We start from the raw sequence: 14,076 nt of genomic DNA on the forward strand, positions 1-14,076 counted from the left end.
TACATTTATTGGTCTCCAAATAGTAAATACAAATTAACACATACTTTTTTGCTGAGGATTCTGTTTACTCCTACATTTTCTTCTTGAGAAATGTTTTGGATAAATGTAAACAATTAAAACTGTGAACCAGTGTACTTTATGTCAAAATGTCAATTTGTGTGGAGATTCAAAAGCTCCCTCATTTTAGTTTTATTTTGGATAACTTAAATTGTACCATAAGAGATTCCCACTGCTTTGATAATTTGTGATGTTGTATCATATCAAAATGGCCAGGATGAAAAGATCAGTTTATCTATCAAGCTTTCTCTGTACCATGAAGACCAGAGCATCCTGGCCTCTCTCCAATCCCATCCTGCAGGTATCTAATAACAATATATATTAAAAAAATATAGAAGCAGGAATAGGCCAATCAACCCCTCACACCTGCTTCACATCTCAATAAGATCATATCTGTGAGATCTATTAAAGGTGATAATCTTGTTTTATGTGACATAAGTCATGTTATTACCTGTTTTGGAGAAGTATCTGTCAGACAACAACAACAAAAGTTGTTTTCTAGTCCTAGAGATATAGCCATTGATTCCTCTAATATCCAAAATTCTTTCAATCTCAGTGTCTGAGCCTTGGGTCTTGAAGAGTAAAGAATTCCAAAGATTCTTCTGGGTGAAGAAATGTCTTCTCTTATCTGTCCTTATAGCCGATTCCTTATTTTTAGGCTGTGATCCTTAGTTCTAGACAGCCAACCAGTGAAGACATAATCCGCACATGTACCTTGTCAAGCCCCATATGGACTTTGTTTGTTTCAATCAGATCACCTCTTATTCTCCTAAACTCTAGCGAGTTTAGGCCCAGACAGCTTAATCTCTCTCTATGGAAAAACATCCATTCCTTGAAATTAATCCTTCTAGTGCCTGGGAGAGGTTAGTAAAAAGAAAAGAAACCCAGAGTCCTGTATGTTTATTAGAAAAGTTGTTCGCAGTGCAATATTATATATAATAAAAAATAACAAGCTGGAAATGCATAAATATTCTGTGCATGGTTTTAACCACATACATTGATGGAACTATAGGCTTACTTTGGTAAAACAATATTATCCATACTTTGTCTGTACAACAGATGAACCTCTAATCTGATGTGTTATTACAGTTTCCAGTAATTTTAATTACTGCATAGTTTCACATTTCATCAGGCAGACATCAGACTGGTTCCAGAAAATATCTGATCATAAAACAGGCTCTGTTTTACAATTACTGTACAAAACTAAGCAGTATCATTTGAAAAGTCGTCATGTTTTCTTGTTTACCTTGTTATTACTGCAAATGAAGTTCCAAGACATACTTGCAAAATTAGAGTTTCAAAAGGAAACATTTTAAACTTTTGTGCAATAATAATAATTCATTTAAAAATACACAATATATGTCAATTTTTTTAAATCAAGCATTGGGAGAGATTTTAACTACATGGTACGAGAAAGAATTTACATTAACTACAAATGTAGCTTGAGTAGAAGACATTTTAAAATGGCACTTAAGTGACCTGACGTCATTTACCAGTTTTGTTTTAAATACTGCAAAGTGGTAATTACCAGCTGTAATTGGTCTCCATTTCAGAATACTCTGCGTATTCTGTACATACAGAAAAACTTACATGAATTAATAATGAATCAAGATTGCTATCACTTTGTCCTCCAAATTTAAACACATCATTTGGTACCATTGGCAGAAGTCAGTTTATGTGTGGGATGAGTTTAAAATGCACAGAATAAATCATTATTTTATATTGTTCATTAAGTTTGGGGAAACGTGGCAGGATAGGATTTTTAGCTTGATTATCTGTACATAATACCTCAAATAAAATGAATCACTGTATACTTAACTGTGCAGAAGAATAAAAGAAAAACTAGATATTTGCAGGGATACAATGAAATGTCTGAATGCCAAGATTAAAACTTTTGTTTAAAACCTGAATTATTATAAGTGCCCAGTTACAAAAGAATATATAAATTAAAATATTATAAACTATTCAAAAGTTATGAAATTAAAATAGTCAACATCAGGATATAACTGTATAATGTATACTATAACCTCAATGAAAGTTTCAATCAGCTTTTCTACATAACGTAGCATGGAAATAAATTTATCAACTACTTCAAAGATCTATTCAATACAAATGAAATAATTTGAAAATATTCTGTGAGATCCAATAAGGTAACATGCACTGTAGGCAGGCAAGGTAGCGTAGCAGTTGCTATTACAGCACCAGCGACCCAGGTTCAATTCCGGCCACACTCTGTAAGGAGTTTGTACATTCTCCCCATGATTGCGTGGGTTTCCTCCGGGTGCTCTGGTTTCCTCCCACATTCCAAAGACCTACAGGTTAGGAAGCTGTGGGCATGCTATGTTGGCACTGGAAGCATGGCACCACTTGTGGGTTGCCCCCAGAACACTCTATGCAAAGATGCATTTCACTGTGTGTTTCGATGCACGTGACTAATAAAGAAATCTTATCTTATCTAAATGCAATTTTGTCTAATGTGTTGGAAGTTATGTTTTGATCTATTTTGGAAAACACATCTATCAGTCAATAACAAAACTTGCTTCCTGCTCCTCACATCTCAAGTACCAAAAAACCTGTGGATATCGGAACTGAGCCGAAAAGCCACAATGGAAGAAAATCAAAGATGTGAAAGGGGTGATATTTTAAATTTTATTCTATTTTTGAATTCAGGCAGGTTGGTAGTGATACAAATTGGAAATTAACTACAGAAACAATTCCAGTTACTAAATGACTGGCCTCTGATGGTGAAGCAGAAGTCTAGGGCAATAAAAATGTTCTGCAATACAGAACAGATCCAGTAAGAAGAAAATTGGAGGAATTCTTTAGAAGCTCTGAAGACACTTAGGTTTTGACTGTGTCCGGGCTCAGTGACGATTAGGTTAGAGCCATAGAGATAATGCACAGAAGCGGGTCTTTGGCCCACAGAGTATGGGCCAATCATCAAACACCCATTTACCCTAAACCATTTTATTCACCCACATTCCCGTCAACTCTCCCCAGTTTCTATTGCCCCACCTACACACTGGGGCAATTTACAGCGACTAATTAACCTACCTATCGCCACACTTTTGGTATGTGGGAAGAAACCAGAGCACCTGGAAGAAACCCATGCAACAACAGGGAGAATGTGTAAACTCCACACATCAGGACTGGATGTCACGATTGAATCCAGGTTGCTGGAGCTGTTGAGGCAGCTCAACGAGTTGTACCACTGTGCCCCCAGCCACACCGCTGTTGCCACCTAAGGATTTGGACTATTGAACTTCCTTTGAATAAGCTGAAGTGAGGCCTTGAGGTGTAGAAAATAATTCTTTGCCATAAAAGCACAAATTGTTTCCTTGCATTCTAGTTTGAGCAACTATGGAAAATCCACCTGAGTGTAATTTTGTAAAATTCTAACATGAATTGCTATTTCAAGGTTTGGCACAATTTGAATTCCACAGAGTATCATCTAATAAAGAAAGAGTTGCATTTAAATAGTGTTTTACACAAATCTCAGAACATTCAAAAAAGTTATTACCAATAAGGTCTCTTGAAGTTTACTAACTGTAGTAACATTGGAAATGAGGCTGCCAACTTTTGTGCAACACACAAAAAGGAATGAAATTATAAAAGATTATTTGTTTCACTTTATTTGTTTTAAAGATAAATATTGGACAGGCCACAGGAAGTACTGACGTGCTCTTCTTGTGTCACATTATATCCTTTTGAGAGGGAAGATGGGGCCATGGTTTGAGTGAAAGACATGGCTTCTAACAATTGATATGTATCTACGTAGTTACCACTGAGTGAACCTGATGACCAAACTATCTATTCCTCTCAAAAATACTGAGTGAAATTTGGTTCCGTTGTACAGCACCACAGTCCATATTATCCGACAAACTGTAATTTAAATAATTAAAGTGTATTATAAAACCAATATTGACATCATGTAAAAAGACCCATTGATAATATTTTGTTTTAATAAAGAGGACAAATACTCTGCAAAGCCAATTCAATCTATGTAGAAAAGTAAGTTATCTATTAAACAACAAATATGCCACAGGGGAATGTAAAAAATAAAATTTGCGCCAAATCACTTGAAATTGAACACATGGCCTAAATTAAAATCTTTTAATGACAAATTTTTCTCAAGAATTTGAAGAATCATAGAGAAAAAAATGATGCTTCACAGATGACGTCAGAACTGTCAACAGGACAAAATCCTCTGCACATGTTCCTTACTCGTTGCTTATTGTAAACTCTCCTCTTACTCAATGTAAATACGAGAAAGCAAATTGGTCTGTCAAATCCCATGTGATATTAAGTGCATCTTTCCTTCAAAAGGACGGACTGGTGGATAAATTTTGTAAAGTACCTTCAGCACAATTCAAGTATCAGGAGTGCCTGTCCCAAAGTGACTCCTGTCTGAATATTTCAGTATTTTTGAAAGTGGTGGTATGTGGTTCTTGTCTCTTTGAAGTAATCTTACAGCACAATATCCTGGACAATATCCTTCTAAATACAGATGTATTGAGAATAATAAAAACCCATGGATCAATTATTGAATTAAAAGACAGGCAACGGAGAGCCACGAGATCACTTTCATTGTCTTTGACATTTTGAAATGCCCCGATGTATGCACGAACCTAAGGACAAATACAAGGTCAAATGTTTGCAACTGTTTAAAAGAAATTTCTAAATATTACAATTGTATTATGATGTTTCACATTTGAATTCTGATTTAAACAATCAAATTTAAGAGCATTAAGGTGCATTTTTGTTCAGAAAGTGTTTTTTTCCCATTAAAAGACTATTAGATAGTCTTTAAATACCACCCTATGAAGTGCAACTGGCACCATTTACTATAATTTGTGTAGATAAATTATGGAGGTAAATTGCGGAGAGGATGTTTCCAGTAGTGGGAAAGTCTAGGACCAGAGGGCACAGCCTCAGAATAGAAGGAAGTTCCTTTAGAACAGAGATGAGGAGGAATTTCTTTAGCCAGAGGGTGGTGAATCTGTGGAATTCATTGCTACAGACAGCTGTAGGCCAAGTCATTGGATATATTTAAAGTGGAGGTTGATAGGTTCTTGATTAGTAAGGGCATTAAAGGTTACGGGAAAAAGGCAAGAGAATGAGGTTGAGAGGAAAAATAAATAAATTGAATGGCAGAGCAGACTCGATGGGCCAAATACCCTAATTCTGCTCCTATATCTTATGCTCTGATAATGGTAGAATCATAAAAAAGCTAATATACATTTACTTATTCATACATTAGATCTGGTCATGGAGACACAAGAGACTGCAGATGCTGTAATCTGGTGCAACAACCAAACTGCTGGAGGAACTTAACAGGTCGAGAAGTATCGGTGGAGGTGAAAGGAACTGTCAATATTTCAGTCTGAGATCTTGCATCAGGACTGGCCATCACTGGCAAAGCCATAATGAATAGCTATCCTTAATTATCCTTGGAAGTGTGCTTGTATTTGTCCTTCTCAATTGGTTAAATTACCAAGTAGCTTATTTCAAAAGCTTTATTCATCCAATCTTAGAATATGCAAAGATGAACAACATTTTGCAAAGGACAAGCAGTCCAATTTATTAGTTCTGATGGATCATGGTGTTATTAGTAGATGATATTATGGAGATACTACAATCACAATGACCCTTGTCTTCTGACCTCTCCCTAAGATCTTTACTGAGGGTATCTCCATACAAGTTAACTATTTTCCACCCCTCATTTTCAAATGAGTTAATTTCTATGAATGAATCCATGGTCTTCATTGCTAGAGGGATTGAATTTAAGAGCAGGGAGGTTATGCTGTAACTGTACAGGGTACTGGTGAGGCTGCAGCTTGGAATACTGCATGCAGTTCTGGTCTCCTTACTTGAGGAAAAATATACTGGCTTTGGAGGCAGTGCAGAGGAGGTTCACCAGGTTGATTCTGGAGATGAGGGGGTTAGCCTATGAGGAGAGGTTGAGTCACCTGGGACTATACTCGCTGGAATTCAGAAGAATGAGAGGGGATCTTATAGAAATATATAAAATTATGAAAGGGGTAGAAAAGATAGAGGCAGGAAGATTGTTTCCACTGGTAGGTGAGACTAAAACTAGGGGACATTGCCTCAAGATTCAGGGGAATAGATTTAGGACAGAGATGAGGAGAAACTGCTTTTCCCAGAGTAGCGAATCTATGGAATTCTCTGCCCAGGGAAGCAGTGGAGGCTACCTCATTAAATATATTTAAGACATAGTTACACAGATTTTTGCATAGTAGGAGAATTAAGGGTTATGGGGAAAAGGAAGGGAGGTGGAGCTGAGTCCACAGCCAGATCAGCCATGATCTTATTGAAGGGAGGAGCAGGCTCGACGGGCCAGATGGCCTACTCCTGCTCCTATTTCTTATGTTCTTATGTAAATGACTCTCAGGGTTTCCATCTCAAGCTGGTTGAAAATCTCATTAGGAGCCAGACAAGTTGGATCACTGCGGATTTCATAATATATACAAAAATCGTACTGACAATTTGTCCTTCCTTCCTGAGGCTAACACAACTCTCAAAAGAAATTTTTGTTTTGTATTTGATTTCTCTGTGCAGATCCAAGACTTCATAATCCTTTAAAACAAAATGACGGACCTATTTTCCTGACTTCACCCATGTTCCTTCCATCCAAAATATCAAGTACACAAAACCTGAAAGTAGTTAGGTTAACAATATTTTCATATTTATATTCCCGTTAAGGAAAAGTTCTGCACCATAACGAATTAGACGTTATTAACACTCACCGTCAAAGGCACTGAACAAATAACAAACGTTGTTGTCATTATAGCTAAAAGAACGAGGTGATCAACTTCTTCGGACTGGGAAAATCGATGCCTTCTTGTGCGGGGTGCACTCGAGTGTCTCCGAGTCTTCTTCCTTTGGTGCATTCGGCACAGGTTGACAATGACGGATATGTTGCACAGTAGGATGGAGATGATCAACACCTTCATCAGGATGGCGTAGGACAGGGAATAGACGCGGTGCCTCACCTCCATTCTCCAAACTTCCATCTTGATGAAACACCAGGTGCCCGGGCAATACTGCGCGTTGATGCCAAACCCCAGTTGGGGCAAGGCACAGAAGATGAGGCAGAAGACATAGATGGCCGGGATGGTGATGAGTCCGCAGCGGTTGCTGGTGTGCCGTTGGTAGAAGTAGGGGCAGCTGAGGGAGAGGCAGCGCTCCACCGCCATGGCAAACAGGATGAACATAGAAGCGAGGCCGAAGAAAGCCATGGCGAAGGCGCAATAGCTGCACAAGTTCAGAGCCAGCAGTGTGCGGCGCCTGGCGTAGGCGGTCAGCACCATCGGGCTGATGATCAGGGTTCCCACCAGGTCGGTGATTATCAGGCTGCTCACTAGGATGTGGAAGAGCGACATTTTGCTCTTGGGGTCCCGCTTGTGCAGCCCGAGGATGACCAGCGCCAGCACGTTGCCCAGCACCCCGGTGACGAACATCACGGCGCTGACGGAGGGCCCCGCATGTTCGGTGATGTCCGTGATGTTCTCGCAAGATTCATTGATCATGACGGCGCGGGTTCCTGCTGCGCCCACCCGGGAAGGAGAAGGACCGAGCCGAGCGCGTCGTGCCAGTCACGGATGTCCCGGCGCCGTCGGTGCCTCTGGCCCCCGCCCCCTCCTCCTCCTCCTCCTCCTCCTCCTCCTCCCCCCCCCCAACTCGACACAACTGCGGGATGATGCGGAGCAAGGGCGCCCCTGAGGCGAACCGTTTCAAACGAGACCACGTGTGACTCCGAAGCGTCCCCCCCGCCGCCTCCGCCCGCAGTCCACGGGCGGAAAACCCGCTGACGTCAGGCCCCCCTCCCTCGCCCCGGCTCAGCGTCCGACCACTGACTGTTCTGAGTAAATAGCCACTCCAGGCAGCTCCCGCCAACTCCCACAACTCGCCCCGCCTCTGGCATTTACCCCGCCCCCAGCCGCCACCGCCCACCCCCCTCAGACATTTAACCCCCGCCCCAAGCAAATCACCCGCCCACCGACCTTTACCTTAGTCACCATTTCGCCTGTTCCTCGCAACCACCCACCCCAAGCACAAACTACTCGTTCATCTCGCCGGCACCAAGTGTCCCTTTACCGGCAACGTTTACTTGTATTGGCTCCCATGTAGCTGCTCTTTCCAGCCTGACGTTTGCCTGTCCGCACTAAGTGTTCAGAGTCTCAAAGGGAAGGACCATTCGTGTCCCGCTACTCGGATGAAGCCGCCGCTGTAAACGGAGTTGGTGTGAGTAACAGCTGGCTCCTGAAGAAAACATACTGTTACGGTATTTGGGACCAAATCATTAATTTCAGGATCAGAGACGCAAGATATTCTGCAGATGTGTCTGGAGCAATACACAAAAAGTGCTGGGGGAACTCGGCAGCTCAGGCAGCATCCATGGAGGGAAATAAACAGTCAACGTTTCGGGTCGACACCCTTCGTCAGCACTGGAAAGTAAGAGGGCAGAAGCCAGAATAAGAAGGTGGGGGGACACACAGGCAGGCGATAGTTGAGGTCAGGTGATAGGCGAGTCCAGTTGAGAGGGGGAAGGTAGTGGGTGGGGGATGGAGAGAAGAGCTACACCTCCTCCCTCACCACCATTCAGGGTCCCAACAATCCTCACAGGTGAGACAGTGCTTCACCCGTGAGTCCGAGGGAGTAATTTATTGCATCTGGTGCTCCGGGTGCGGCTTCCTGTACATCGGTGAGACCCGACGCAGATTGGGTGACCGCTTCGTCGAGCACCTTTGCTCCGTCTGCCACAATAGCCAGGACCTCCCGGTGGCCACCCACTTCAATTCCACATCCCATTCCCATACTGACATGTCTATCCATAGCCCCCTCTGCTGCCACGTTGAGGCCAGGCACAGGCTGGAGGAACAACGCCTCATATTCCAACTTGGGAGTTTCCAACCTGATGGCCTTAACATTGATTTCTCCAACTTCTGGTAACCCCTCCCCTTCTTTTTGTTCCCCATTCCTTTGTCTTCCCTTATTCCCATGGCTCCCTTCCCCTGCCTTGATGACCTGTTTATCTCCTCTCCTCTCCTCCCCTATCCTTTATTCCATGGTCCACTCCCATCTCCTACCAGATTCCTCCTTCTTCAGCCCTTGGCCTCTTCTACCTATCACCTCTCAGCTCATTACATCTTCTCCCCCTCCCCCACCCACTACTTTCCCCCTCTCACCTGGACTCGCCTATCAGCTGATCTCACTTTCTCCGCCTCCTTGTATTCCTCCCCCTCCCTTCTTATTCTAGCTTCTGCCCTCTTCCTTTCCAGTCCTGATAAAGGGTCTTGGCCCGAAACGTCGACTGTTTATTTCTCTCCATGGATGCTGCCTGACCTGCTGAGTTCCTCCAGCACTTTTCGTGTATTAATTTCAGGATGACAAGTAGTATCTTGTGTTCATCACCCACCAATACCTATCTTGTTTTTTTTAAAATGCAGTTATAGGATATGAGTATTGTTGACAAAGCCAATTTAGTAGATTGTATGCCAGCTCAAGAGAGCAGCTTTTCACATAAAAACTAGACCAAGTAAAGAGAGCAAATCCCCTCCTGAAAAAACTACTGAACCTGATGCAATTTCCATTTGTGGTATATACATTTCTCGGGTGTTGTGGAAGACTAGGGAAATGAAATATATCGAAACATCAGGTTTTTTCCCAACATAATTAATGAATGGTACATGGGAACAGTGGCACTGAAACACTGTTTACATTAGTTGGCAGAAGTCCAGAGGCTCATTAGTAATATTCAAATCACATTACTGTGGTCTGAGGATTTGGATTCAATGAAATAACTAAAACTGGGTTTTAAAACTTGTAACAAGAATGGTTATCAGATTGTTAGAAAAGAGGGTGCAGAGGAGATTTACAAGGATGCTGCCTGGGATGTGGAGCATGCCTTATGAAAGCAGGTTGAGGGAACTCTGCCTTTTCTCCTTGGAGAGACGGAGGATGAGGGGGCACCTGATAGAGGTGTATAAGATGATGAGAGGTATTGATAGGGTAGATAGAGGCTTTTCCCCAGGGCTGAATTGATGCCCATAAGAGGACATAGGTTTAAGGTGCTGGGGAGTAGATATACAGGAGATGTCAGGGGTAAGTTTTTTACTCAGAGAGTGGTGAGTGTGTGGAATGGGCTGCCGGAAATGGTGATGGAGGCTGATACGATAGGGTCTTTCGCGAGACTGTTAGATCGGTATATGGAGCTGAGCAAAATAGTATGGGTATAGTATGAGTATGGGTAAGCCTAGTAATTTCTAGGGTAGAGACATGTTCGGCACAGCTTCGTGGGCCGAAGGGCCTCAATTGTGCTGTAATTGTTCTATGTTCTCTAAAACTTATCTGATACCCTTTAAAGAAGGGAATTGGCTGACCTTACCACATATAACCTGTAAATAACTCTAGTACCACACCAATGTGGTTGATTCCTGAATACCTGTGAAATAGAAAAGCCACCCAAGAAATTGTGTCAATGACAAGGTATCAGGTAACCCAGGCTGGGCTAGGCACAAATCTGCTGCTTAGAGGAAGAGTTTTTTCACTGGCTATAACTTCTGCTTTGATGAGAGAATCCTAGATCAGCTGGGCTTCCTGATCTTCCGTGACAGTGGATTACTCTGTCCAGCATCTGAATATCAGAGTGGTCTTGCGTAAAATGCAATAAGAGCGTAAAATGCAATAAGAGCAGAAAATGCCAGAAACATTCAGCTGGTCAGGCAACATCTGTGAAAAGAGAAACAGAGTTAGTTTCAGGTCGAAGACACTTTAAGCTAGAAAAGTAAGAAACAAGTTGGTTTTAGGTTGTTGAGAGGGTGGGGGAAGGTTGGATAGGACAAAAGGTGTATTTCTGATAAGGTGAGGTCAGGGTTATCAAGGTGATATGTTGTTTGTGAAGCCATCTGGTTGATGGATAATGAGTTCAGTTAGAGAAAAGATAATCAAAGAGACGTAAAAGCTGTGAAATGTAGATCAGAACTGTTGTAAAGAAGGTCAGGCAGTGTTTGTGGAGAGAGAAAATTTAGATAAGTTTTCCTAATAATCTGATCACCATTTTTGTTACTAACTGTTAAACCCAGTTATAGGTAATGGAGAGAGAAAATCTGAGAAAATATTACAGATGGATAATTTGACAACAAGACCGGCTAATTCTAATGTAAGTAGAAAAAGGAAATACCTGAAATTATCGAATTCATTTTTGAGTGCTGAAGGCTGCCATTGAGCCTCATTGTAACAATGCAATTAAGTCAGAGTGGGATTGGAATAGAGAATTAATAAGGCAGACAACTGGAAGCTCAGGACTGTCTGTTTTTACTAAATGGGTGTGTTCCATGATGCAGTCACCCAATCTGCCTTTGGTTTCTCCAAAAAGTGGGAATAAATGGATCGTTCTCAGGTTGTCAGGCTATGTCTAATAGGGTACTGCATGGTTCAGTGCTTGGGCCCTGGCTCTTCACAATCTGTATCCAATTTGGCTGAAGGAACAAAATGTCATAATCAAATTTGCTGATAATAATGAACTATTATTATGTGGGGATTATGAGTAAGCAAGAGGATATAGCAAAAGGGGCTTCAAAAGGATATAGACAAGCTGAGTGAGTGATGAAGAACGTGGTAGATGGAATGGATTACACAATATGGATTAGACATAATGTGGAAAAAATGTGAGGAATGTGAGGTCATCATCCACTTTGGTGCACTTAACAGAAAAAATTCAGTACTTGTTAAATGGCGAGAGATTGAATTGTTTTGATGTTGAAAGGACCTATGTATATGTATACAAGGCCAATGTGCAGGAGCAGCAAGGGATTAGTAGGGTAAATGGTATGTTTGTCTTTATTATGAAAATATTTGAATATAGGTGTAAGGAAGGCTTATTGCAACTATATTGGTCAGACAGCACCTGGATATTGTGTACGGTTTCGAGAAAGGTAGTGCAGCAAGAAATCACCAGACATTCCAGGAATGGCAGGTTTGCCCCATGAGAAGAGATTGAGTAGATTGGGACTGTATTTTCAGGAGTTTAGAAGGATGAAAGGAGATCTCACTTGAGCAGAGAAAATTGTTAAAGGAGTTGACAGGCTACAAGCAGGGAAGACATTTCCCATGGCTGAGGAATCAAGGACCAGAGACACAGAGTTTCAGAATAGGATTGAGATAAGGAGAAATATCTTCACTCAGAGGGTGGTGAATCTTTGGAATTTTCTATTCCATAAGGATGTGAATGTTCATTTCTAGTGCTTATTCAAAACACAGACTGATAGATGTCTGGACATTATCTAGGAATATGGGGATAGTGTTGGAAAATGGGAGAATCTGTGGATACCACCTTGGTCTCATCAGAGCCCACAGAACTGGAAAAGAAACAAATCATCCTCAATCTGGAGAGGCTGCCTAAGAAGAGGAAGAAACGGCAGAACCAAATCCTTCTTCAAGTTAACGTTGGTGGTACTTGGTGAGCACACTTTTGTGCCAGTGAGCTCTGGACTGAAAATATTCATAATAAAAAGACACAACAGGGTCTCAACCTGGGTCTCTGGCACTGTGAGACAGCAGCTCTACTAGCTACACCACTGTGCTGCCCTGTTTCCTCCAGCTTAATTTCCTAATAGGCGTGTTACTTGACAATTACTTTTCACTCTACCTCCTGTCACCAAAAAAGTACTTGGACTATGAAACTGCAATTGCAAAGCATTATTAAAGATGAATATCGACCCAGGCATTGTTGTCATTAGTGTGAAATTCCCATCACTAACATCAGATTGCGTGTAATTCTTCTCACTAACGTTTGAGGACAATACTGAACTCCAGGATTGAAGGTGCTGTCTCACAGACTACTCAAGCAATAATCTGACAGCTGTGATAGAATCAGACTTCCCAGATCTTTTCAGCATCATTCGTATTACTAGTCACAAGGCATTAGGACAACCATGTACAAGAAAACCTCCTGCTGATTCCCACTTACAATCCTGCTCCAGCTGATGAAACAGTATTTTCAATGCAAGTTGGAAGAAGCGTTTGGATATTCAAGGACACAGAATGTACAACCTCCTAGTTGAATCAGCCAAGGACACAGGGTTTGCAGCTGATGATGAGAAAATCAACACAAACTTAATCTCACCCTCATGAATTTATCCTTTGCAGATGCCATTGATCATGATGGTTGATGAGGTGGGTGGGGAATCACCTTGTGAAGACAGATATTGCCTTCACCTTAATTCCACCTTCATTATCTGTATCAATACCACTATGCTAAATGGAAAGGATTCAAACAGACTAAACTAGGTCATGAGCTCAACATCTATGAGATATCGTGTGATGTTAGTAACCAAAGAATTGCACCGCAACCTGTAATCTCAACAAGTCTCATCAAGCTAACCCTGGTTCAATGAGGTGTCACGAACCAGCAACAAAAGAAACACACTGAGCATGATTCAGTGTTAAAAACTATTTTATTAATCACTACTTATGATAATACGTAAAATAAAAGTAACAATGTTAGTATGTTAGAATTCAAAAATGTTAAACCTCGAACGTTAACCCCAAAACTAAACTCTTCGTGTGTGTGTGTGACAAAGTCCAAAACTCCCAGTTCCGGAATGGTTCTTAAAGTTCAGTTCCGCAAGCCATAAGGTGAAACATGAGCAAGGGGTTCTTCAACAACCACCGTTGTCTGAAGATAAGATGTAGATGTAGAAAAACATAGAGAGAGTACATACGAAATCCAAATGTTCCTCGATGGAACCCAAACGACACTTCAGTGTTTACTCGGTAGTGACTTCCTCACCCCGAAAAGCATCCGAATCGTAGTCGTCCACACACAAATACCTGTTTCCTTCTACAGGTCAGCAACAAAGTGAACTCCACCGGATTACTTCCAACTTCCATACATGGATTTCAGTGGCAAACACAGTTATTGTTTCTCATCCATCGATAGAGAAAACAAGCAGGCTGGTGTCTCTCTCCCTTCTCTCTCTCTCTCTCCTTCTTCTT

General features: G+C 41.5%; 1 protein-coding gene across 1 annotated transcript; it reads right to left on the reverse strand.

Moving 5' to 3' along the window:
* Positions 1-942: 942 nt before the first annotated feature.
* Positions 943-7,711, reverse strand: LOC127568172 (prostaglandin E2 receptor EP2 subtype-like). Its single transcript, XM_052011610.1, has 2 exons — positions 6,825-7,711; positions 943-4,685 (listed from the first exon to the last, which is right to left on the reverse strand). The coding sequence occupies exons 1-2, from the start codon at positions 7,605-7,607 to the stop codon at positions 4,434-4,436; spliced, it is 1,035 nt and encodes a 344-aa protein (XP_051867570.1). The 5' UTR covers positions 7,608-7,711; the 3' UTR covers positions 943-4,433.
* Between the last annotated feature and the right edge of the window lie 6,365 nt (positions 7,712-14,076).

This window comes from Pristis pectinata, chromosome 1, assembly GCF_009764475.1.
Source record: "Pristis pectinata isolate sPriPec2 chromosome 1, sPriPec2.1.pri, whole genome shotgun sequence".
Classification (NCBI taxonomy): Eukaryota; Metazoa; Chordata; class Chondrichthyes; order Rhinopristiformes; family Pristidae; genus Pristis; species Pristis pectinata.

What these genes read in the sequence shown, in the direction of transcription:
- LOC127568172 (XM_052011610.1), bottom strand. Translation starts at nt 7,607, where the DNA reads ATGATCAATGAATCTTGCGAGAACATCACGGACATCACCGAACATGCG. An exon ending in TTTGTTCAGTGCCTTTGACG is followed by an intron (nt 4,686 to 6,824) that starts GTGAGTGTTAAT and finishes ATTTGTCCTTAG; the next exon opens with GTTCGTGCATACATCGGGGC.